The 24021-nt window shown below is 42.9% G+C and overlaps 3 protein-coding genes across 5 annotated transcripts; 1 reads left to right on the forward strand and 2 right to left on the reverse strand.

Annotated features, from left to right (window-relative positions):
• Positions 1 to 547: 547 nt before the first annotated feature.
• Positions 548 to 10842, reverse strand: LOC139222929 (heterogeneous nuclear ribonucleoprotein C). Of its 3 annotated transcripts, XM_070854837.1 has the most exons (10): positions 10752 to 10842; positions 8882 to 8915; positions 5527 to 5576; positions 4626 to 4897; positions 3657 to 3729; positions 3456 to 3503; positions 2782 to 2942; positions 2566 to 2679; positions 1803 to 1954; positions 548 to 1582 (listed from the first exon to the last, which is right to left on the reverse strand). In XM_070854837.1, exons 3-10 carry the CDS (start codon positions 5529 to 5531, stop codon positions 1481 to 1483), a joined length of 927 nt encoding a protein of 308 aa, XP_070710938.1. In that variant the 5' UTR covers positions 5532 to 5576; positions 8882 to 8915; positions 10752 to 10842; the 3' UTR covers positions 548 to 1480. The 3 variants fall into 3 exon arrangements, with proteins under 3 accessions (XP_070710938.1, XP_070710937.1, XP_070710939.1); XM_070854836.1 differs by lacking the exon at positions 8882 to 8915; XM_070854838.1 differs by lacking the exons at positions 8882 to 8915; positions 10752 to 10842 and having other exon boundaries at positions 5527 to 5642.
• A 712-nt stretch (positions 10843 to 11554) lies between these two features.
• Positions 11555 to 22492, reverse strand: LOC139222810 (FH1/FH2 domain-containing protein 1). The gene is made up of 10 exons (XM_070854680.1): positions 22392 to 22492; positions 14326 to 15470; positions 14046 to 14186; positions 13642 to 13824; positions 13195 to 13314; positions 12944 to 13105; positions 12434 to 12687; positions 12038 to 12260; positions 11842 to 11950; positions 11555 to 11719 (listed from the first exon to the last, which is right to left on the reverse strand). Exons 2-10 carry the CDS (start codon positions 14842 to 14844, stop codon positions 11691 to 11693), a joined length of 1740 nt encoding a protein of 579 aa, XP_070710781.1. The 5' UTR covers positions 14845 to 15470; positions 22392 to 22492; the 3' UTR covers positions 11555 to 11690.
• Positions 18417 to 24021, forward strand: LOC139222812 (uncharacterized). The gene is made up of 7 exons (XM_070854681.1): positions 18417 to 18611; positions 19547 to 19648; positions 20498 to 20587; positions 20841 to 20915; positions 22260 to 22330; positions 22419 to 22590; positions 23450 to 24021. The coding sequence occupies exons 2-7, from the start codon at positions 19580 to 19582 to the stop codon at positions 23660 to 23662; spliced, it is 690 nt and encodes a 229-aa protein (XP_070710782.1). The 5' UTR covers positions 18417 to 18611; positions 19547 to 19579; the 3' UTR covers positions 23663 to 24021.

A 24021-nucleotide genomic window follows, 5' to 3' on the forward strand; every position in this document is an offset into this window, starting at 1 on the left:
CAGACTCCCCAGCAGGATAATGTTTATTAATGAGGAAGCAGTGTATTGATGCGGTTTGGTCATTGGTAACGAAGTTGTGGACAAACAAGCTTGTTTGCTTCAATTAGTCTGGATTTATTTTAATTCTTCTGTTCATTCTTCACAAAGTTTACGGGTATGAAAAGTGTTTTCTGATTAGCTTACTTAAAGGGTCAGATCAGCCAAAATCACAAAACAAATCTCCTTTACCGGAAGTGGTATTTAGCCATGGAGATCTGACTCGTCCATGTTTTGACACAGACTTACAAAGATTTTAGCAACACATGGGCAAATAAAAGCAATACTACGTGCATGGCTGGCTACAGAGTTTTTGACATAGAAACACAAACACATCAGGCTCATTCACCCAACATATATTTCAATCACACTCTCCATTCTTTTCCCCACGATAACCCACCATTCGGAAAGCACGACCTTAACGTCATGCATACGACCCCACGGCCTCACGCTGCACCCGAGTGCATCCGTGTGGATTGCGGCCCACCAAAAGCTCGCACAGGTTCCGACTTGGAAAACGTGTTTATTAGCTTTTATCAGTACAGTTGAAAGACGAACAGAACGTCAACAGAAACAGACCAACATGGAGTAGCACTGCATTACACAAGTCAAGGTCAGTTAAGGTCACAACACTTCTGCAATAAACAAACTATTTTCAGAGCAATGAGCGTTCTGTCTCAGCATTTGTGCCGCCTGACGTGACGTGCTTCTTTTTTTTTTTTTTACATGCACGTTTTGTTGTCTGACAAGCAGAAGGTGAAGGTTTTCTGTGATCAACAGAAGTAAGTCCTTGTTGTCTTTTGTGTTGCCAGTTGCTGTGATACGCTGCCACCTGCTGGTTAGGAGGCAGCTGTACAGCAGCTGGATCACGAATACATTTTTAGACATCTTCAAGGGATGCAGTACCATGTCTGGTATTTTGTTTCAAGACTTCTTGCACTTAAGCATATTTTATACTGGATTTGTTTCGATATCAGCTACTGAGAGGTGGTAATTCGTTAATTTTTTGGCATCAGGTCGACACGGTCATCTAAAAAACAAGCTTTTTTATCTTTCAATTGTTTGTACTAAAGTACATACAATGTTACATTTGTCCTCAACTGAACTTGCATTTTGTCTAAATGTAACACATCAGAGTCTGCATTTATCAAATGGCAGAAATGCATGTCCAAAAAAGTCAAATAATTAAAAAAAGTCAGAAAAAAATTAGAGGAGCATCAAACTACCAACTTGAAATTGGAAAATCCAGAAACAAGTACTTGACATATATATGAATGTGTGTGAGAGAGAGTAATATCTACAATACACCGTATATAAATGTCCAGTCAGATCAGCAGATATGAGCATGTGACCACTGTGTACAAGTCTGGCGTGGAGATGCAATCATACACAGTTGGTTTAGTGTACGTGTGTGTGTGTGTGTGTCTGTCTGCCTGTCTAGTGTTTAGGAGTCGTCTCCGTTGGCGCTATCCCCGTCGTCCTCTCCCTCCTCCTGCTCGCCCTCCTCCTCCTCATCGTCGTCATCGTCCTCTCGCCGACTTTTCATCTGCACAGAGAGAAAAGCGGAAACAGAACAAAAAATATTAACCTACGATAAATAAAAACACACATCAGGAAATAATCACAAACCAAAAGAAAAAAGCAAATTTGAGAAATCACCAAAGGCTCTTATTATTATTTAATGTTTTCCAGAATTTCTAGATTGACTTATTGACTTTCTGAATAACCTGCACAGTAATCAACAGACCGCCATCCCCACTCCTCACCTCGTCCTCATCCTCCAGCAGGTCTCCCTCGTCCTCGGAGTCGTTCAGCTCCTGGCTCTCTCTTTCCCTTTTCAGGCTGTCGTCTTTCTTGCTGGAGGAAGAGGAGTTGAGGGAGGACAACTCACCTGGTTCTGGCTTGCAGCTCTTCATCTCTGAGGAAATGGAGGAAGACGATGGAAAAACAAATGCAATACAAAAAGAGAGAGAGAGAGAGAGAGAGAGAGAGAGGGGTGGAGGAGTGGATGAAAGACAATGGGATTAAGGACCATGAAATGGACATGGAGAAGGGAAGAGTTTGTTTGACTGACCACAAGTAAAAACCTCTAACCCCTCCCCTAAATTCTAATTCGCTTGATAGAGCTGGAGATCTTGCATAGCAGGAGGGTTTGGTTCAATCACCTTAAAGTGAAAGATTACAGTTCATTTTATATCTGAAATTTGCATACGCCCCTTCATGACTCATCCTAATGCAGGATGACTCACAGAGAATATTTTGTGACTTTTGAGAAGAGCGAGAAAAATAACCAAAAAATGCAACACCTGTAATAGATTTGGCATTTGTAGTGATTCATTTAGCCTCCTTTGGTATTAATCCATCACATAAAGTAAGTAAACGTAAATCTGCTGTATGTGGCTTATTGATGCCACATGAGGTTCGACCTCTTAATGCACTGATTTCACTTGTCTTTGTTTTTATATATATTTTCTGTGCGTTATCACTCTGGTGTGAACTTTGCGTCACTATCATCTCATTCAGCCCAACCTGACTTCTTGCTGTGGTCCTTTTCCATGCGCTCTAGGCTCTCCAGCAGGTAGTCCACCTTGTGTTTGATCTGCGTCAGCTCTCTCTTGATGGTCTGCAGGTCGTCTACCTTCACTGTGGGAGGAGAAGCACGAGGGGAGTCATTATGACGTTGAAGTGGGTGTCATGGACGGCTGGGATCAGCTGGGATCGTGACATAACAGTGGGACCACCTACTCGTACGGGAGGTCCTCTGGCTGCTCTTGGAGGAGGAGAAGCTGGTTTTGGTTCGTCTGCTCCCTCCTCCGCTCAGACTGACCCGCGGACGCTTGGAGGGAATGACGGCACGGGACAGGGGAGGAGGGGGAGGGGGCACCCGGGACTGGTAAGAGTACATCCTGAGATACAGAAATGCAAACACATAAAAGGTGCCCAGACGACAAGCACGAGTGGTACACTTCTATCACTGTCACTTTTTAAATACACTATATATACAATTTAGTTACATGTATTTTTACCAATAGTATCATACATGCTAATCCAAAATCAAGAGAGCTTAGTTACACATACAGTAACATGAAAACAATAATGATAGCCCTCTAAATTTGCAATAAACAATCCATTGTGACGATCGGGGATTTTGGATGTTCAGTTATTCCACATAATTAAATAAGTAGCAGCTTGATAAATTCATGATGGAGAAGAAAAATGAAAACATCCAAACATCTTCTGAATGTTGCTAACTTAGTAGTTCTCAGTAGCTACCATCTGTTTTGCAGTTTGCCACCCAGCCTGAAAACTTGACAGTGTTTCTGTAGTTACTGCTTTCTGCCTTTGTGGGGCAGAATAGGTACATAGATGACAACAACATGATCAGTTATCCTTAACAATACAGAGAACAGACAGCTTACCTATCATAGTAATCTCTTTGGAAGTCATAGTCCATATCAATAGATGAACTGTGGAGAGAGTGGAGACGGGATAAGAACTGCAGCAAAGTGCACTTATGTTTGCCATGATGTAATCCTTTGTGACTTTGCATGTGAAAGCCTGTCTGAATGTGGAATTACTGCATTTCTGCACTGTTACGAGGATAATTGCTGCGCGCGCACCTGTACATGTCTCCTGCAGAGCGCTTCACTGTCTTCGATCTGTGAGGTTTCGGCTCGCCTGCCAGGTTGATGTCTGAGGGAGGAAAAAAAAGCAGGAGTGGGAGAGGTTCAAGAAATATGTTGTGGTCACAAAGTGTGAAAATGTAATCACAAAAATTATCACTCCTCCATCTGACGGCGTTTTATTGTATAAGACTGATTTTACCCCTATCAGGTGCAAATAATTACTCACATTTCTTTTAACCTGTGCCAAGCAGCAGACACGCCAGAGAAATCAGGTCAAAAATAGCTGTTTCTCTGCCTTTACTCTATGTTTATGTGTTTAAGTGTCACTAATGCAAAACAATCCTCACTAATCCTTCCTGGTTTTAGGCACTAGAGGGCAGCACAGCGGCTCAGCTGTTGGAATAGTTAAAACAGAAAAAGACTCCCGGGATTGAAGGTGAATTGATGACTAAATCGTGACAGACGTGACTGTGAGAGTGAATACATGTTTATCTGTTTGCGTCCTTAGCGACACATTCATGGCCTGTTCATGGTGTTTTCTTGTCCTTTGCCCAATGCATGCTGGGATGGGCTCCAGCAGTGCAGTGCTGTGACCTTGAACTGAAACAAGCAGGTACAGGACATAGGAGGAAAGTTTTAGCAGCATGGGCTTTGAATCGTCTGCATGTTTTACAAGTGTTCAAACAGCTGAGTTTAGCTTTGTTTGAAAAATAATTTGGAAAAAAAACAAGCAAAACAACACATTTCCTGTAATTGCAGCCTGTGGAGGGACCTGACAAATCTCACCCACAGTGCTTCATGCATCATGACACAATCACTATTCAATCTATGAATCTTCTTTTGTTGAAATGTGCCTGTGTGTATATCCAGAGGAATCATTCACCACACTTTCTTGGTTAGCCCAGTATCAAAGACTGACTGAGTACTGGACTCCCCAACTCCAACCCCCCTCCTCCGCCTCACCTAGCACCTGTCCCACTATCATGCGGCCGTCCTCGCCGGCCACGGCCGACCGGGCGTTCCTCTCATTGGAGAACTGGACAAAGGCGTAGCCCTTGTGGACGGAGCAGCCGACGATCTTGCCGTACTTGGAGAAGATGGCCTCCACGTCGGCCTTGGTGACCAGCAGGGTGTTGAGGTTGCCAATGAAGACGCGGGAGTTGAGGGAGCGGGGGTCTGTCTTGTTGGTCACGTTGCTGCTGGCCATCAGGCTGGAGGAGGAGGACGAGGACCAACTAGACGGGAGGGAAGGGAGGCGGACATGGGAGAGGGGTAGGGAGAGGGAGAAAAAAAGGGGGAGAAAAAGGAATCTTTGGTGTTGCACTATAATTTGAAAATGATCTCTGCACCAAGGACAATGTGAGCTTTCACCCTGTGAGTGTTCAAGCTCTTTGACTGGGGCTTTAACACTAAGATCTGAGCATGTAACGAATGTAACAGCAAAGTGGACTTAAAGTGGGTCAAAATGTGCAGAGGGCTGCAACTGTTGATTATTTTTCAACTCACTGGTCTACGATATATCAGAAAATCCTCACAATTTTGTAGAGCCAAAGCCAAATTTCTTGTTTAATGCGACCAACAGTCAGATAATCAGTTTCAAAATCATTATATGCTCATTTACTAATATCAACACGTGCCGACCACATTAACTCATCCTTATATCAACACAAAATGGCATCGAAAGCTCATTAATATAAACATGGAAGCTCATGGAAACTACTTTCTACCTCCTGTAACACGGGTGGATTTCACACACACTAACTGTGTGTTTGCACTTTGAAAAGGGAGACAGGAGCCTGTAAGAGGACACAATCAGACAGCAGAATAGACAGTGTGATCAGGTCATGAAGCAGCCAGCACTCACGCCATTGTGTCTGTACTCGGCTCGGTGGAGGTCTGCCTGCCTGTCTGAGTCTGTTGGAGAGAAGAGGGTCGTCGAGGGACTATGAGAGATGGACTCAGTGACTGTGGGGAGACGTCTACTACACCTCCAAAAAGTTTGCTTTTTTTTTTTTTTTGTTTCTTGAATTTTTGGCAAACCCAAGAAATGCTCAAAAAGGGAAGAGGGGCTGGTCAGGAGGCGGCAGATAAAATGTTTAAAAAATGAAGGCGGCCATAAAAAAAAAAACCTGTGGGATAAACGGTTGTTTGTTATGACAAAACATGATATTGCATTGAAGCTGCCTTTAACAGACTTCTTTACTTTCTAAATTTGTATTGGTTGAACTGATGACTTCCACGTACAGATGTAAGAAACACTTGAGGATCCCTGCAGTAAACACCACTTGACGAAAGCTCATGCTCATCAGCTTTTAACTCAGTTATCATTTTTGCAGAGGCTTATGTGTTAAGTTGGTTAAAAAAAGTGTGTGGGTGTGTGTGTTATGGTGATCCCCCATCAGTGCTAGTGAAAGTCTACTGGAAGAAGAAAAAGAGGAGGTACTAAGACACAGAAACCTCCCCTCTGGTCTCAATCCTTTTGTACCACAACAGCTTGCTGTCAAATATCATTGTCGTTTCTGAGACTTCTCTCTGCTGCTCTGCATACATTCACGGTGTTTGCAAGTGATGCACCAGCATCTCAGGCTGCCTTTGCGATTGTAAACCACAATTACAAGGCAGCGAGTCACGTTAGCGCGTTGTACAATCAGCAGCGCTAAGTGTGTCAGCTTTATCGTTAGTACTAAGAGGCTGGATTGTCGCTGCTGAAGCTTTAGTTCTGAATACTGCAAAGTTATGTAACATCGCAGGGGGGTGGGGGATCTAAGAGACTCATGAATGTATGCGCCAAAAAGAGGGAAGCTAGTAGACTCTCACCACTCAGAAATACAGTACTTGCTCCTGGGTCTTACTGTCAGGTGTTTCTGTTATTTTGTCCACCACTTGTAGAAGAACATATTCCTCAGTTGTTTTTTAGTTCGCAAAACTTTGGGGGATTTTCTTTCAGCAGGTAACCCACCAAGTGAACTGCAGCTTAACTTGTTGGCCTTTTCTGTGCATTTCTTTCTTTTTTTTTGGCTAATTCCCCCTCAATCTGGCGAGCATCTTGCTATCAACCACTTCAGCCATTACAAAGCCACATCTCACCTGCCAAAACACATCACTGCTGCCAGCTGGGCTAAACTGTAACCCCCCAGCAGCAGCCTCTCCCTCTCTGCCCAGTAGCTACCAGCAGGGGATTACACGGTTTGCAGCAGGCTGTCTGGCCAAAGCTTAACGCTCTCCTCTACATGATTTGGCTGGGATGTTTCCTTTGCTTGGCAAGCTGACAGGGTGTCGACAACACCGGGTGTGTTCAGGAGAGGGGTGGACAGCGGGAAGCGGACTATCACGGCCCGCTTAGCAACTGTTTCTAATTCTTTGTGGCATGTTGGGGTTCAAGTGGGAATATCCGGGGTTTATGCACAAGCACTCCATGTGATTTTCCTGACAGGGATTGATGCTGAACACAGCCAATCAGGCCACATTGTCAGGCAGTGAGAGAATTTGGCTTTTACTAATATTTATACACCGGGGGTGGACAAAATAACGGGAGCATCTTACATGTAAAAGCTCTGAGAATTTGGCTTTGGTTTAGACTGTTAGAGGTGTTACTTCTTCTTCAGTATTTGTTCAGTACATGTCCTGTTGTGTGTCTATCTGTAAACACTAGTCCCATCAGGCCCATGTTATCTTCCTGTGTTTTGAACATGACGTCCACTTTTTGGGACTTTTCTCCATTTGAGATAATATAACATGGCAGCATCTGTATCGGCTGCCTGTAAATCAAAAGCACAACGAGCACAATACCACTTATCAGTAGGCATCAGCTTTATCTTTGACATTCACCATGTTTGCTACTGAGTGTTCTGTCAACTTTCTGGAAGTGAAGCGAGGCCAAACAGTCCATCTGTTTGAATCAATATTTGATTAAACTGAAAAATATGAGCATGACAGAGCTGGTGTTTAGTGCAGGGGTATTATATTGGATTGCATTATATTGTAAGGTCCCCTTTGTGTGATCATTCCAAATTCACCATCTTGCCACTTATCAATGCTTCAATTAAAGGCTGAATGTTTACCGAGGCCCTTCATATTTAAAGTTCCCATTCATTTGCAGTGTTAACTTTTTCCTGTCCTCTGCCTCATCTGGGCGTTATTAATAGTAATGTAATGGCGTCACAGTGGCGATTACTGGAGATCTTTAGTTTAATTTTGTCTGTCTACTGGGCCAATTACAGCTGATCAGTAATGTGAGTGAGTGTTGGTTTAATGTTTGTGCTTCAACTGTGAAAGACACCGCAACTGCAGCTCTCAGGACTCATGCTTGGAGACAAACAGCACAAAATGACACACAGAGCGGCTTTGCAGTTTGCAGGGGTGCGCATGGAGCTGGATGTAGCTTGTGTGCGTGTCCTTGATCGATCTAGGCAGTGAAAGTTGGGAGGGAAATGTGCAAATCAGAATACGGATCTTTACATTTTGAGTTTAATGAGGTTTTAAAAGCTCAGTGTGACTGAGGACGGATGTGAGAAAAGCAACCTCACAACTGCCTCAGGACGGTAGGCTGTTTCTACTAAAATCATTTGATGAGAGGGTACAAACATCACCATTTTTGATCAATTAGTAATAGTGATTACAGAAGAAGTTAGTAATTCATGGTATTCAGAGAGCATGCTTATTTTAATGGGTACAAACTTACTATTGGGGGTGATAAAGGTAACTTTAGAGAGCATGTATTTGTGTTTGTGTGGGTAAGGAACTACATTTGAATCCATCAAATGACATGCACACTCAATAAGAAAAGAAAAAAAAAGTCACATTTCAAAGCAAAGGCAGTAAAAATCAGGACTTATTTTGCCTTTGTCAGTTCCAGTTTAAGAACTGGATGCAGGAGGGAGTCAAAGGGCTGTTATTTGGCAATTAGCTTCAAACTGGGCCTGTTGTAATCAACACAGAACATTATGCATATGATTATCATAAAATGAGGGTATGGGAAATGTGGGAAGCTCATGTCAGAGTCCGCTAGCGTCAAACATGTTGAAAATTTAATTTCTACTTTCACAGCACAAAAAAAAAAAAATCCACTACATGCTACTTGCTCTAGGAAACCCAAAAGGGGGAGATACGGGCTGAATCAACAAGGGGGTGAAAATAAAAGTGGAATATAAAAAAAAAAAAAAGTGATGCAAAAGTTGAGGTGAAAAATAAAACAAAAAAAAAGGTTGAGACCAACTTACGATTTGCCGCTGTTCAAAAAAGTGGCTTCAAAAACTAAACAGGGGAAACAAAAACGTAATATTAGAAATGAGGACCTTTTAAAAATGAACTAGTCCTATTATTACCACTAGAAGGGAGGGCAAAGTATGGAAATTAAGTTAAAAAAAAGAGAGATTTGCCAAATGATATTGCCCTTATTGCCACTGGCATATTTTTAATTTGTGTAAACTCTCAGAAATCACTGCTAAAACTCAGATAAAATACATTAATTCTGTTTCTCTGTCATTTACTTAAATGTTCACTCATTTTAAAACCACAATCCACACAGTTAAACCTCCATCCTCAGCTATGGTCTGAAAATGAACATTTATCAGAAGAAATATGTTAAAAATGTACTTAATAACACAACTGAATCTTTTAAAAAATGAAATTGGCCCAATTATTTCAAACTTAAAACAAATTAAAAAAAAGAAATGTAAATGTTGGGATAAGCGTTTCCTGGAATGTGTAGATTTTATTTTAGGTAGAATTTTCTCGTTCAATTCTTAATCCAAAAGGATTATCAAGTGAATCACAGATCCTAAAACAATAAAATGCAGGAAAAAAAGTGTTGACAAAAGCTATCAGCCAGAGATTTTGCAGAAAGGCTCATCAGAGCATCACCAGTCTTGGGGAATTGGTGGCTCCCCACTTTTGGCTCGTGCCTGCCCTCCTTGTGGAGGCCAGGGCAAAGGGTCCGCTGCAGAACAGCGCCCCTGGAGCCTGGAGGGAACCCTGCTCAAGGACACTTCCAGAGGACACACTTGGGGCCGAAGGGGAGGGGTTGGGTACAGTAAGAGGTACAGTAAGGGGTACAGTAGTGGGTACAGTAGGGGGTTATAACAGGGATCTTGCAGCGTTGGAGGCCATTGTCTACTGCAAGTCTACCCCGCACTGTAAGGCTTTTAATGCAAATCAGATCAGACCTTTTCACAGATATGTATGCAACTGATCGGCCATAAAGCTAGAAGATCATAGATTCGAGAAAGGGAGAGAACAATTTAGAGGTGTAGGCCTGATTACAGCTCATTGCAGGCCCCTCTGAAGGCCTCCCTCCTGTGTCTAAGCAGCTCCACAGCTCAGAATAAAAACTGCTAAGTCACTGAATGGACTGGTTTCTCAGGCTGCGAATAACTTAAAGTATGATTACATCAGGATCCCCAAATGCACAAATTAAGTCACACTGATGCTAAAGAAATCCCAGGTCCACGACTGCTCAATACATCAAAACACACATTGTGTTAATGTTCCTTAAAAAACGCACCCACTTGTCATTGAGGGGGAAAAAACATCTTGCCTGAAAAATTACATCATTCCTGAGAGATTTGATGCAGAAAATATACTGTCTCAGCACTGCCAAAATCACAAGGAAAGTGGGGAAAAACACGTCTTAAGAGTCAATGCCAACGACTGCAAATCAAGTTACAGGTGGGGGCAAAACACAGGAGGAGAGTAAAAAACCTTTTAAAAACATATTTCCAGAAAAAGGGCGACTCGTTTTGAACACTGTCCAGAAAAGACTGGAACAATCTTCCATATTTCTTCCCTCGAAAATATGACCACAACCAGATAAACAATACGGTAACACAGCAGCCCTGAAAAATTGAGGTTTTCAAATGTCTTATTCGAAAAGTAAAAGCAAAAATCTTGTTGTGGAAAGCTACTTAAAACTAGTTTCTGCGCAGCTCACACTGCCATCACAAAATGTACGCCACTAAAGCCAACACAGTCTGAGGAACACCAGCCAGGAAAAATGCATTAAAAATAAAAACAAAAAGTCCAAAAGACGGTTCAAAGTCAGGAAAAAAAATTAAAAAAATATGGAAAAATCTCTCGGTTAAAAATACTCACCAGGAGCTTAATACTAAAAATGAGTAAAATTCAACGCTGTTTTTACTTGAGAGGGTAAATATCCGCTTACGGCTCTGCAGGCTGATTGTATCACCTTGAAACCAGTGGACACGAAATGGCGTCGACTCACACACACTACAGAAGGGTCACGCCCACTGCTGCAACCCAGCTTCTGATTGGATGATCGAGCCTCCCTTTGCGGATATACTCGTCAGGGATTGGCAGATGCGCTTGCCAGTCCGGCTCGCGAATGACGACATCCGTGTACTATAACCGATTTCATTTCAATAACTATTATCGATAGGTTAACTTAAAGAGTGACAACACTTTGGGAGCCAGACTCGTTTATTTACTTTTATTTCTTTCTATTGCTTTTGAAAGTTGATATTTTAGATTTATTGTTCTCTTGACATAAGTAGAGACACACAATTGTAGTGAGCAGCTGTTTCCTCTGGCAGAGATGTCGAGATGTCCACGTGAAGTTTGTGATGTCACGAAGTCCAGGTTGCAGTTAGCATTCTAGAATGCAATGTAACATGTAATAGAATGTAGTGGACAGAATGTTCTGTAAAAATAATGATACAAAGTTACAATTTATAATTCTAATTATAATATGTATATGTTGATATTCTAATTTAGATTTTGCACATTTAGTTTTTCCATTTTTGTTGTTCGTTTCATGGTGTTTCATCTAAAGCACACACACACACACATACACATATAAATGCTTGATATATTTTCATCAAAACAGATTTTAATGCATCTTTACTCTAAAACTCAAACATGATTAAAACTTGCACTTGTCAATTTTCATACTGATAAAGAACACTGTGTTGCAAATATGTGACATTTAACAACAACGTTATAAATAACAATAACAAACAATTTTGCTCTAACACACCAGTGACTAAATGGCTTTTGGAAGTTCATGCGCAAAATTCACCACTTCATTTTCCGAGAGAATGGACCTGAGAAGTAAAAAAATAAAAATAAAACATGGGTTCAGTATGTTACATTTCATGGATAAAGAGAGGTGGAAAAAGAGGTCAATAGGAGGAGGGGGAGTTTTGGTTCAAGCATGTGTAAGTACCTTGAATGTCAGTCATCCTCCTGCGATTTCGAGGCATAGTGACATCCAGTCTTGAGCTGGACTCAGGGGTTCTCAGCACCTCCTCCAGCTTACATTGATCCTCATTTTCCTGGTGGATCAATAAACAAAACCCGTCAATCTTTCTAAACATTTTTCCAGAATGATGCTTTATTTTAAAAGCATGTAAAATAAAAACCTGTGTTGGAGGTTGTTGGCGTTTTCTCCTGGCTGCCGGAGTGTTAGGACCTGGGCTTTCTGCTCCACTTTTCTGTCGTTCCCTCTCTCTCTGCAGGAGGATAGCCTGCCGTGTGGTCCTGTACTCCAGAGAAAAGTTACTGATTGTTTTACAGAAGTCCTCTGCTGTGGTGTCTCTCACCATGGCTTTGGAGTAGCCTAGAAATAAGAGGAAAGAGTGGAACCTGGAGAGATGGAAATTAAGAGAAAAACAGACTTTTACTCCATAACTAAAACTTTGACAGACAAAGACAACACATGATGTATGACTCAAATGTCTACTTAAAACACCACATCAAGGAGTACTCGGTACCAAAATTGTCAGCAACATGAGATAAACATTGTACTTGCAGCGCACCTGTTGATAACCCGGCGATGGACGGCTCTCAGGACCTTCAGCCGCTCCTCGCACTCTTTCAAAATCTTTGGCAATCTGTGACGGAGTGAGCCATCCGGGGCCAAGGCCTCATCTTCTCCTCTTCCTTTCCTCTTCTCCCCCTTCCCTCCTTTCCTCTTGTCCCCTGCCTTGTCCAAAATCTTTAGCTGCTCCCACGATGCTTTGCACAGGGCCTCAAACTGGGTAAGGTCGGACTGGACTAGGGAGTAGTCGCACTGTAAAGACGAGAGAGAAATGGGAAATTGGTGCATTTTTGTTATTTAGGTTAACTTTAGATGAATTAACATGGTTTGTTGTCCATTTGAAATAGGAAGACATTTGTTTTAGGCCCAGGTTTGACCTGGTTTGGACTCCCTTTACACCTGATTATGAAAATGTGTTGAATCAATCATACTCAGCCTCCGTCAGACTCAGATCCAGCATAGCAAACACCCCCACGGGACAAACACACATAGAGGCGCAACAACGCACCTTGCCAGCTTTAGTAACAGCAGTGATGTCGGAGTAGAGGTCAGACGACTGTGGGTAGAGCTGCATCAGAAGCACACAGACGTGGTGCAGCAGGGGCTGGCGAGTGTGCGTATCCCTCACCTGGGACAGCTTCCCCAGGTAACTCAGCTCAAAACCACGAGCCTTGGCATAGCAAAATACACTGCGAGGCTCACTAACACTCAAAGGGGCATTAAAGATGGACAAAATATTGGGATCACAAATCAACTCACTTTACATCCATTGAGAAAGTTACCGATCGCTAACACTGTTGCTAGAATACACCTGAACGTCTCACTGGCTGCGAGCTGTTCCATGGCCAACTTCAGGTGGAATAGAGGCTCAGCAATTTCCTGTCAAGAGGACGGACACATTCAGGGGACAATGTAGTGATGCATACAGACTGGTGAGCCATCAAATCCATGGATTATTTTTAGTCAGGTGGAGTTTTTTGGCAATAGGAATTCATCACGGTGATGTGCAGCATTCCTATGGGGATCACTTGTCAATCAAACAATACTGTGAAAGTGGATTTTTTGGGGGATGTTGCTTGTGTAGGTGGCACCATGGTGGTCACATACCACCTATCTTTACGTAATGCTGTTGATCAATAATACATTTTGAATGCCAAAACCGCTTTCCATCTCATTCCGTCGCGTGTTCATCCCACCGTCACTTACCCGTTCTAAAGAGTCGTAGTCCAGAGCAAAGGCCCACAGCTGGAGCCTGGAGCTCAGGTGTGGGATTTCTCCCAAGGTGAGCAGGCAGAGCTCGGCTGGAGCCAGAGAAGAGTGGGGGTTCTGGGCCTTGGCCTCCTCGATCAGACAAACTTCTTCCTCTGTTGGGATTAGTGCTTGAAGTCGCTGTTTTAGAGGGGAATGTTGAAAAAAGATGAACTAACCCATTCAGGTATCCTAATGGGACTTTTTTGCTGTGTCTATCTGTATCTGCACTGTGCTCAGGTTTCATTTTTGTCATAATAAACATATTGTAAGGGCAACAAATTGCCTATCCAACAAATGCAAACTTTAGAGGTTAAGCAAATGCTGAAGCTCAAATTCTGGAGGCCATGACCTTACTGTACCTGGACGTCCTCCCTGTCCAGCACGCTGCTGTCCATGCTGTAGATAGCAGGGGGGAGGAGGCGGGGCGGGGGAAGGCTGCTCAGGGCGATGGTTATGATGTTACTCCGCTTCATCCCCAGCACTGAGACTGATGGCTGCTTCTGTATCGGAATATAGAGAGGGATTAGGGCTATGTTTAGTCCACTGAGGAAATATTCGAAAATCAGATTTCTGCAGAAGACATTTGTCAGCACAATCTTATAATACTCCCAGGGCATCATCCTGTCTCATTGGTCTCACCTGCCTCCCAGAAGCCACATTAAAACTGGTGCTGTTGTTCTTCGATTCAAACAGGTACTCCAGTCGGTTCGTGTCCAAATGGACTGGCTCAAGTCCGGCCCAAATAGTCTGAGTTCCGAAGCGGGTCATCCTGGGAAGGGGAGCTAAACTCTGCAGTTCCCTCCAGTGGAGCTTCAAAGTGCGACATTTGACGGTTGCACCTTTCTGGGAGGCCGAGGGCAACGGTGGGGCAAGAGGAGGAGGGGGAGGAAGAGGAGGTGGTGCTGGAGGGGCTTGGAGACACGCTGATGATTCATGGGTGGAATCGGTTTCCTCGTCCTCTGCGCTGCCTTCCTCATCCCAGAGATCTGAGAAGTCCAAGGTGTTGAGGCAGAGACGTGCAGCTGGTTTTAGGAATGAACTCCAGGATTGGTCAAAGTCCCAGGTCAGGGGGCAATCCATGGTTTGGTCCGACTCCTTCATTGCTCTTTCAAAGCTGTCCGTGACTCCAAAAAAAGTTCTGTTGATGTTCAGTAGCATTACTTTGTCAAACCTGGTTAAGACTTCTGTTGTGTTGTTGAGAAAAAGTGACTCCACAAAGCCTGCTCCCTCCTCATTTTAGATTTAAAAAAAGCCCTTTGTGGATCAGATCAGGTGCATATTTGCGTTCATCCTTATGTTTCACACAACAACTAAACTTGATCCCTTCCTTGTCTCCTCTTCTCACTTCTCAGCTGAACCCTCAGACACGGTGTATATGCATCTGAATGTGTGCGGGTGCTCAGCCTCACTTGTCGACCACAGGAGCACATAACTCACACAACCAAATCACAATCTTTGAACCACCTCTGGGTGTTCTCGCAGCCTCGCACCCTGCAATTGCCTTGGGTGCAGCATTTGTATCTCAAATCTGAAAAAAAAAAACGAGCAGAGACTGATGTGCTTTGATCCAAATGCTCCTGGTTTTCTTTCATTTGCTTCAGAAACCTGTGACCTCAGTCAAGGAGAAAGAATTCTTGTGATTTTTGATGGGTTGCGTTTAATCCTGCGCCCAGTTCTGATGAGAAAATCCAAGGAACGCCTTTCTGCTGCGCCTCCAGAATATCCAAATGACGTGCTTCTGTAGCTCTCCCTTGACTTTCATCTCCCTCTCTCTGTTTCTCTTTCTGTAAGTGACAGCAAATGAAACAGAGAGAGAGAGAGAGAAGGAGAGAGAGAGGCGCACTGGTCGGTTGGTGTGGTAGTCTTGGTTTATTTGAGTTGCACCCTTTCCCTTAATTTCCTTATCAAGCCTCCATCTCCTGTTTGTATTGCCACTTGTGTATACATAAACCTCTCTATCTGCCACTGAAGATCTGTTACTTTCTTCCTCCCCTGCCTCCCCCTCTCTCCCCCCTGAGGGCATAAAAGCAACCAAAAATTTGCCCTGCATCCTTTTTTTTTTCTTATTAAATGTGACCTTGTAGATGACGCATCCGCGCACCGTAACCACACTGGTCAAGGTGTCACGATGAGCCAAGTTTTAATGTGTATGCTAACACCAATGTAAATGCAAAACTTTATAAAACTTAGCAAATTTTAAGAAGAAACTTTGTCCTTAAAAAAGCTAATTTTCTCAGCAGAGAGGATGATTGAGTGTAAGGACGTTCAGCAATGGCAAAAACATCACATTGTAAGTGCGTCAAAGTGTGAATCAGTTGAAACATCCAGCGCACAGTTATGTTCACAGGGGTCATTTGCACGGTTGACATGCGGCTGTAATGAGGATCCCTCCCTCGGCCATTAGGCCTCCCCGTAATTACACTTTATCTCGTTCAATTGCCCTGCTGTCTGCAGGCAGCAGTAAGGCCCTTGGGACGTTTTTGGCCAAAATGAGCTCCATTTGGAAAGCTTGAGCTCTTTTAAACGTGTATTTATCAACAGACTTTTTAAGGCTGCTGCAAAAGAGGATTTGGAAAGTAAATGCCCCTTTTCAGCTTCTCATTTCTTAATAGGCACACCTGGGAGCGGTCACACAACCACAGGCTTCTGCTTCTTTGAGTGTGAAGTGTTGACTAATGATAATCAATATGTTCAAATAAATGAAAATGAAGACTGAATTGACCAGCATCCACTCACCACACACAATGTCAGCTGTCCAAGCTGCACAGTATTTTGATGATGATGAAGCGCAGTCACTGAGACAGAAAGACATTTCCGGGTTATTTCTTTTGATGATCCTTGTGTGTGTTTGTGGATATAAGTTGTCATATGAAGGTCATTTTTAACTGGGACATTATTATGATACATTAGTTCTGCATGCGACCCAACAAGTTCTTGATTTTACTGCAAAAGAGAAGCTTTGGCCATGATCTTAAATTCACTTCAAACCACTCAGTACACACCTTTGAATGTGCACCACTTTTCTCTAAGCAACTCACCATCTAATCTTCCTGAATGACAATTACATATCGGTGTACCACACTGCTATGTACCACACATTCAACAACAATGCAGTGGTGGTTGCGACCAGTGGAGGTATGTAGGCTGCCTCCTTTGGACCTGATGACGGATGGTTCACAAAACCACTTTCACATCACAATCCAGGGGTGAGAACCCAGCCAGAGTTTGAAGAATATCAAAAACAAGTTAAGCCTCTCCGAGAGTGGGTTATGCAAGACTGGATTACCAGTTGTTATTGAAATAGTTACATGATAAAGGTCTTGATACTGAGGCTCTGTTCTGAAGCGGCTCCGTGTGTCGTAATCTAATCTGGAGCCAGGTAGAGCTCTAGGATTTTTAAACTGTAAATACTGCAGGTTATACAGGCCCAGCAGCTCAGAATGTTTCTCCTCTGAACAGATTAATTCAGCTATAATTGTATGATTCTCCCGTTTTTGCTGCTGTTTGCCAAGGGTAAATATGTGTGACCTGTAGTTAATATCCAACTGCAAGTCATTTACCCAAGGCACATTTTTGCTATCGCCCTGGCTTCATAGCCATATATGGATATGACTATGCTGTGATCTCATATTCATTTTATTTATTTATTTATTTAACAGGGACGGTACACATTAATGAACATTTCTGTAAATGTGCCAGTATTAGCATAAGGAAGCTATTTTTCAACTGTTGTCCCTGGGCAAGGTGTAAAATGCCAGCAGTTCACATTCATATACATAGTAGACACAATTAACCTTTAAAATATTAACAAAACGACAAAAAAACGACAAAATGAGGAGACATGAAAACAGAAGAAGACATGAGAGACGACCTGCAGGGCTCTAGTGTGGACAGTGCTGATGCGATTTCAGCCAGTTTTTAAGTTCAGTCTTGAAAGTGTTGTATGTGGGGCATTCTCTTATGGGAAGGGGTATGCTGTTCCAAATATTACCGCCCCTGACTGAAAGAACATTGTGTCATTGTGTCTAATGCAGTTTTTTTTGCTGAAGTGCTGGACCAGTTGTCTGAGTGCCAAAGCGGGTCATCCTGGGAAGGGGAGCTAAACTCTGCAGGTCCCTCCAGTGGACCTTCAAGGTGCAACATTTTGACGGTTACACCTTTATGGGAGGCCGAGGGCACCGGTGGAGCAAGCAGAGGAGGGGGAGGAAGAGGAGGTGGTGGTGCTGGAGGGACTTGGAGCTGATGATTCATGGGTGGAATCGGTTTCCTTGTCCTCTGCGCTTCCTTCCTCATCCCAGAGGTCCGAGAAGTGGTGTTGAGGCAGCTGGTTTTAGGAATGACCTCCAGGAATGGTCAAAATCCCAGGTCAGAGGGCGATCCATTGCTGTTTCAAAGCTGTCCGTGACTCCAAAAAGAGTCTAATGCATTTTTTGTCAAAATATGAAAGAAAGCAGAAGAAATAGCGATTCAACTCAATATAAATTCAGCTCATCTTTAAGTTTGTTGCTTTGGCTTGTTATGAATCCAAAGAAAACATGCCTGAATATAGGCATGCATGGGCCTATACAATGACAGTATGCAGTATACTCAGGCCTTTACTCACCGTTTGAATTTCTTTAACACTGCCTTTTATTCTGAAAGCCCCAAACGGAAGTTCCTCCCTCAGCTCTCCGCGCTCCCGCGTTGTTTTGGGAACATTCGGTATCCCGAGGAGCGCGCGCATCCCGGACTGTAGCCGCCTGTCATCGCGCGGGCTGACATCACACAGAGGATCAGCTACAATGTCAAACACTCACAGGCTGGAGCTCATGGCTTCCCCGCGCCACGATGAGGAGCATCGCCGCCTTCTCCTGCTCATCCTTTAAGCGCAGAACTCCATTCACTTTTTATGGGTTTTTCACGCTGCTGGACGGGATGCGTGTGAGGTAAGATGGGTTAGTCTTCTCTTTTATTATCGCTTAGAATTAAGAATGAAATGCGTTTTTTTCCCCGTTCATGTCTGTGCGGAATTAATTTGAAGTGTTTGGCTTGTCGTTTGAGAACATGACCCCTCAGTGATGACAGCACCTCCACCCCCCCCACACTCCCACCCCCCACGCATCTTTATCCGAAAAGTTGTCCGGCTCTAACATTGACTGTCGTGGGTTATTACGTAATGGGAGTGCGGACACTGCTGAGCAGATGTTACAGTGAGGTGCTGTGGTGACAAATCTCTCATAGCACGACCCCGCTGCTTGCGTAAAGACAGCATCATCTGCACTCCACTGTGGCACCAAGTTAAACCAAAATAATAAAAAAAAAAAACACGGTCATTACTACAAATTAAAAAATAAAATTCAGTCATATGGGAATTGTATGAATAAGCATTTATATATGTGACTTCATTTATTGAGTATCACTGACACCAGAATAATCCAAAGATTTTTACTCATATTTAGTTTTTTGTTTTTTTTATTATTCCATAACATCACATAAAAAAATTAAAAGTTAGTTTTAAATCAGTGATGATATTAACTGACTAATTCAGCGTATGGTTTGGACTCACTAGAATGGACTGAACAGGGCCAGGCAATATGGTAAAGGTCAATATCACAGTATTAATGAAAATGTATGGCACTGCTGTCGATCAGTGTCCATTTAATAAAGTGGTTCATGTTAGAATGAATTACAATTGACTGGATTAAAGTATTTCATAACTGGTATGATTTTATAGCGCTGCACAGTTTTTACTAAAACATTCTTAAACTTAAAATTTTCAATGTCAGGGAAGAATTCACATCCACAAAAACGCTCCTGAGCTCCCTCCGCTGCTGTGTGTGTGTGTGTGTGTGTGTGTGTGTGTGTGTGTGTGCCCCGGCAGGTCTATGTGAGTGTGTGAGCCAGGTCAGAGGTCATGCTGCGGAGGGAATCTGACTCCCACGGCCTCTTTTCCTCCAGAGAGACGTCTGAGAATGACTGCGAGGTGAGGTCACTTATTTATACCTGTTACCTGCAAAACCTCGTGCATCTGCACGTGATGTTAGAGCAGTGAGACAGTGATCTAATGTTGTACCCAACTGCAACTACAGCTGCAGCGATTAATTGATCAATCAATTAGTTGTCAACCTTTTAATTAATTGCCAGCTATTTTGATAATTGATTAATCTGTATGAGGATTTGTTTTAAGACAAAATTCTCTGATTCCAGCTGCTTGAATGTGAATATTTTCTGGTTTCTTTACTCCTCTATGGCAGTAAACTTGGACATACTTGGTCATATTGGACATTAATCGACACATTTCACCGTTTTCTGGCATTTTATAGACCAAAAAGCGAAGTGATTAGCTGAGAAAATGATCGCCAGACTGATTGACGATGCAAATAATCAGCAGTTGCAGCCGTGGCTGAAACATGCGGCTAATGGGTAATACAGTGCACCTCCACGTCTTTAATAATAGCTCTGATGTGGTTTACTTCTTTGACTGAATCACGTGGATTTATCAGCTCTCACGGCTCAAACGTCTGGCAGTGCTAGTTCACCATCCTCCACTTTAAAATACCAGTAGGTGGAGAAGGTTAAAAGCCAGAAATCTCATTCAGCCGCTGACAGGGAAGCATGAGATGAAAGTTTTGTGACAAATAAATACCTCCATGTTCATTCTACATGATGCCGCTGTGGATTATGTAAGTCTGCATCCAATCAAAGCTTCTCTCCTTCCCTTTAACTTCCTTTGTTAATATTCTGCTGGCTAAAGATAAACGTGCCGAGAAGCTTCGCACAAGTCAACAGATCACAGTTGTTTATCCTCTCTGTTTTTGTCTCGCTGTCTCAGATGGGGGCGAGTTGTGGAGAGGTAGATGTAGTGTGTCTGTGCGAGGCCGGCCCCTGTACACTTTATTCAGAAGCGCACACACCTACGCCGGTGAGTGCTCAGGCTTCCCACTTAAGTGTCTGTGGCCGTCGCTCACTCTTCCTTCATCTCTAATCGTGCTCTAAGTACATGCCTTTAACTTCCTGCCGACCTCTCCATCTCTCTGCTGCTGTCTCTTTCACTGGATGTTTCAAAGGAGCTGTACATGGTGCAGTCAGCTGTCATATTTCTCAAAATCAATCACGTTGTTAATAAATTAATCAAGTCTACGCTTCCCCCCTCCCCCTGTACTTTCTGTTCTCAGGACACGCTGTTGTGTGAACACTGTGGGAAAAACAGAGTAATGATAACCAGGTACTCCGAGGGATACGGCACAGAGGTAATGTGTGACATCCAGTCTGTGTGTGTGTGTGTGTGTGTGTGTGTTTCTCGGAGAGACACTTGTAGAGTGTCGCCTGCAGGTGTCTGAACGTTTGACATTCGCGTTGCCGTTATTTTGGCAGGCGGCTGTGGTTTTGTAAGCCTGTTCCTTTGTACCAGCATATGAGGTGTGCATGACTAATACCAGGCTTCATTACATGTAGGCCAAAACCGACTGTTTTGACACTGATGCTGGCCGCTGATAGCTGATGTGTCTCACGTGGATTTTCGGTAGCTTAAAAAATCTGAATAATTACACCAAAAAAACATAACAGGAGACGTAGCTGTTTTGACACTTGAAGGACTACTTCAGTGTTTTTAAACATGGGCTCTATTTTTTGCATATTTTGAGTGAAAACTTGTACATTGCCTGAGCTGGCAGCCAAAAACGGGCTGTAATGGATGCAATGTGATCCTTCGGAGCAAATGCTTGGTCAAGTGCTTGTTTTTGCCACTGACAGGCTCAGATTGATCCGGAAATGATCCCCTTTTTGTTTAAGCAGAACCAGCTGTTTTTCAAACCCACCAGACTCCATTGATAAAAACAGTCATTTTACCTGGCAGAACATGGGAGTGGCTGGTCTGCTGCTACCACTGTTGGTTTATTTGTTTGCGTTATTGTGTGTTGCACAGTGTTGGATCTTAACTAAACCTTTAAAACGTCAAAGTCACACAATCATACAAACAAACTAACTAATTGAGACTTGAGCAGTAGACCTAAAATAACCTTACATAAAATATGGTATATTGGCAAAATACAGGTGATTTAAATCAAATTTAAAGATGATTGATGCAAACTTTCGATACTTGACAACTGTTAGATATTTAGATCTACAAACGTATTTTGGTCGGTGCCCCAAAAGTATTAAGGTTTGATGTCCAGCCGTACCTGTCGCTGATGCACAGCTATAATGATTCAATAGTGTCCAGAACAGTGAATGAGTGAAGAGTTACTTATTAGTCACGTGCCGAGGTGTTGGCTGATTCACGCAAAAGAACAATGATGGAAATAAAAAGTGACGCGTGAGAACGTTCACACAGACAAACGCCGTCATGTGTTGTCGTTTTTGGTTTACAAATAGTGGCAGTCGGCGATGAGTCACTGGGGATCGCTGGTGTTTCATCCAACAACTACAAAATAAAAGCCCCCATGCAGTAAATGTGGACGTAGCGTTTATATATGGCAAACAGAAATATTTGTCTTATTTTTTAATTTCATTATGTGTTTTTTGTTTCTTGTCTTTTTTCTCATCGTCTTCATGCAGATTGACATTTTTGTAATGGATTATTCTTTGTATTGCAGGAGGAGTGTGTATTGTCTGACCCTCAGGGGGAGAGTGATGCAGATGCAGATATAGAGGATACAGACTGCAGGTTTGATGTGCACAAACACATTCACTCCTCGCTTGTAGTCCTTCCTTTATAGTTCTCTGACCTTGTGCCTTTAATCCCATTGGTTCAGACTCCACGAGCCGGGTTCTCTCCAGCGAATCAGCTCACGGCGGCGTAAGCGTCCACGGGTAGCGCGGCAAGACACCACAGAGAGTGAGGACGACGGTGGGCGGAGCCACCGATCACACCGCTGGAACCTCAGGCTCAGTCCTGACAGAGCACACAGCAGGACCATACTAGAGGTAGAAAAAACAGCAAAGTCAAATTAATCTAATTAGTCTAGCTGTACTAGCTTGTTAATTGTGATCCCATAGAGTTTCCTTTTTGGTTAAAATAAACTTCACATAGTCATGAAACAGAAAAACGTTAATTTGGCAGCGCAATATGGATTCAGCCATGTTGGATACATCTCCTCTTGTCCTTTTAGTATCCTTTAGAATAAAGGAGGAGTTGATAATTATCGCATTCAATACTGTTCTTTTGATTTTTACTGTAAAACACAAAAAAACACATGCTATAATTATGTTAATTTACTTATCTCCATTGCGTCTTCATCTTCATCTTCATCTGTTCTGTGGAAATGTGCAGTAGCAACGTCAGTGTTGTTACTGGAACTGTGCCTGTTGTGCTAAAGTGGGAATGCAGTGAAACCCAAAGAGAGATTGGTCTGATACTGTTATTAATAGGATTACTGGAAAAGAGAAGTTGGATATATTCTCACTCAGAACTAAACTAGTGGGTGAAAACAAAAAAGGCGACTTCGATATATCGGAGTGTGACTGTGTTTTAATAATTTACTGCTCTTCATAAGTCATTTGCTGCTGAGTAAATTGCAATTAAATGTTCTGCCCCTGGGGGTTTTACAGCAACACTCAAATTTAGCGTTTGTTGTTATCAAAAAAGGAAAAAAAAAGGTTTTAGTTTCATATGTTCCTGTTTACCATAGTTTACCATATCACCATCTTCTAAGGAAAGAAGTACCACTGGGGCAAAAGTAGTTTAGCTTTTTCAGTAAGTTGTTATCAGTCTACACTTAAAAATGTGCACTTGAACATTTTGTCCTTACTCAATTGTCTCATCTGCATCTTCTTTGTCCTCCAGGAGAGTATATCACAGGTCAGGCCTCTGGTCATCTGCCGGCCGAACGTCGAGGGGCAAAAGAGTCCAGTCGAACTTCCCCGAGGCTCCAGACGTCTGATGTCACTGTGGCCATCTTCCCTCTCTTTCCCTCTCATCCTCCTCCTCTCCCTGCCCCTCTCCCTCTCCCTCGTCATCGTTATCGTGTCTTTCATTCTACCGTGGGCCAGCGCTTGACCCGACATTTGTGTTTTAAGAGAATGGCTTCATTCCAAAAAAAAAAAAAAAAAAAAAAAAAAGATAAATAAAAATAGAACAATCAGACCAACTCCTACAATGTAGTAGATAGCACAGAATCGAAACAAAAATATGGTGCTTTACACAACTAACTTTAAGGTGTTTGAATAGATGTGACGCTACATAAAACATCTTGGGACCGTCTGCCTTTTGGCTTCCATAAAACCAGAGCGGCATAGGTTCAAATATTTAAGTCTTTCGTTCACATCCTCTGTACATTTCTATCCAGAATCGGATCAAAACAACATAAACTCAGTGCTTGCTTTTGCCTCATAAAGATCTCACCTTCCGTCTCACTT

The sequence above is a fragment of the Pempheris klunzingeri genome, chromosome 23, assembly GCF_042242105.1.
Source record: "Pempheris klunzingeri isolate RE-2024b chromosome 23, fPemKlu1.hap1, whole genome shotgun sequence".
Classification (NCBI taxonomy): domain Eukaryota; kingdom Metazoa; phylum Chordata; class Actinopteri; order Acropomatiformes; family Pempheridae; genus Pempheris; species Pempheris klunzingeri.

What these genes read in the sequence shown, in the direction of transcription:
- LOC139222812 (XM_070854681.1), top strand. Translation starts at nt 19,580, where the DNA reads ATGCTGCGGAGGGAATCTGACTCCCACGGCCTCTTTTCCTCCAGAGAG. An exon ending in CCGAGGGATACGGCACAGAG is followed by an intron (nt 20,916 to 22,259) that starts GTAATGTGTGAC and finishes TTTGTATTGCAG; the next exon opens with GAGGAGTGTGTATTGTCTGA. An exon ending in ATAGAGGATACAGACTGCAG is followed by an intron (nt 22,331 to 22,418) that starts GTTTGATGTGCA and finishes CCATTGGTTCAG; the next exon opens with ACTCCACGAGCCGGGTTCTC.
- LOC139222810 (XM_070854680.1), bottom strand. Translation starts at nt 14,844, where the DNA reads ATGCTACTGAACATCAACAGAACTTTTTTTGGAGTCACGGACAGCTTT. An exon ending in TGGACAGGGAGGACGTCCAG is followed by an intron (nt 13,825 to 14,045) that starts GTACAGTAAGGT and finishes CCTCTAAAACAG; the next exon opens with CGACTTCAAGCACTAATCCC. An exon ending in CATCGCCGGGTTATCAACAG is followed by an intron (nt 12,261 to 12,433) that starts GTGCGCTGCAAG and finishes CCATCTCTCCAG; the next exon opens with GTTCCACTCTTTCCTCTTAT.
- LOC139222929 (XM_070854836.1), bottom strand. An exon ending in TCTGCAGGAGACATGTACAG is followed by an intron (nt 3,504 to 3,656) that starts GTGCGCGCGCAG and finishes CTCTCTCCACAG; the next exon opens with TTCATCTATTGATATGGACT. An exon ending in TGCTGGAGGATGAGGACGAG is followed by an intron (nt 1,583 to 1,802) that starts GTGAGGAGTGGG and finishes CTCTCTGTGCAG; the next exon opens with ATGAAAAGTCGGCGAGAGGA.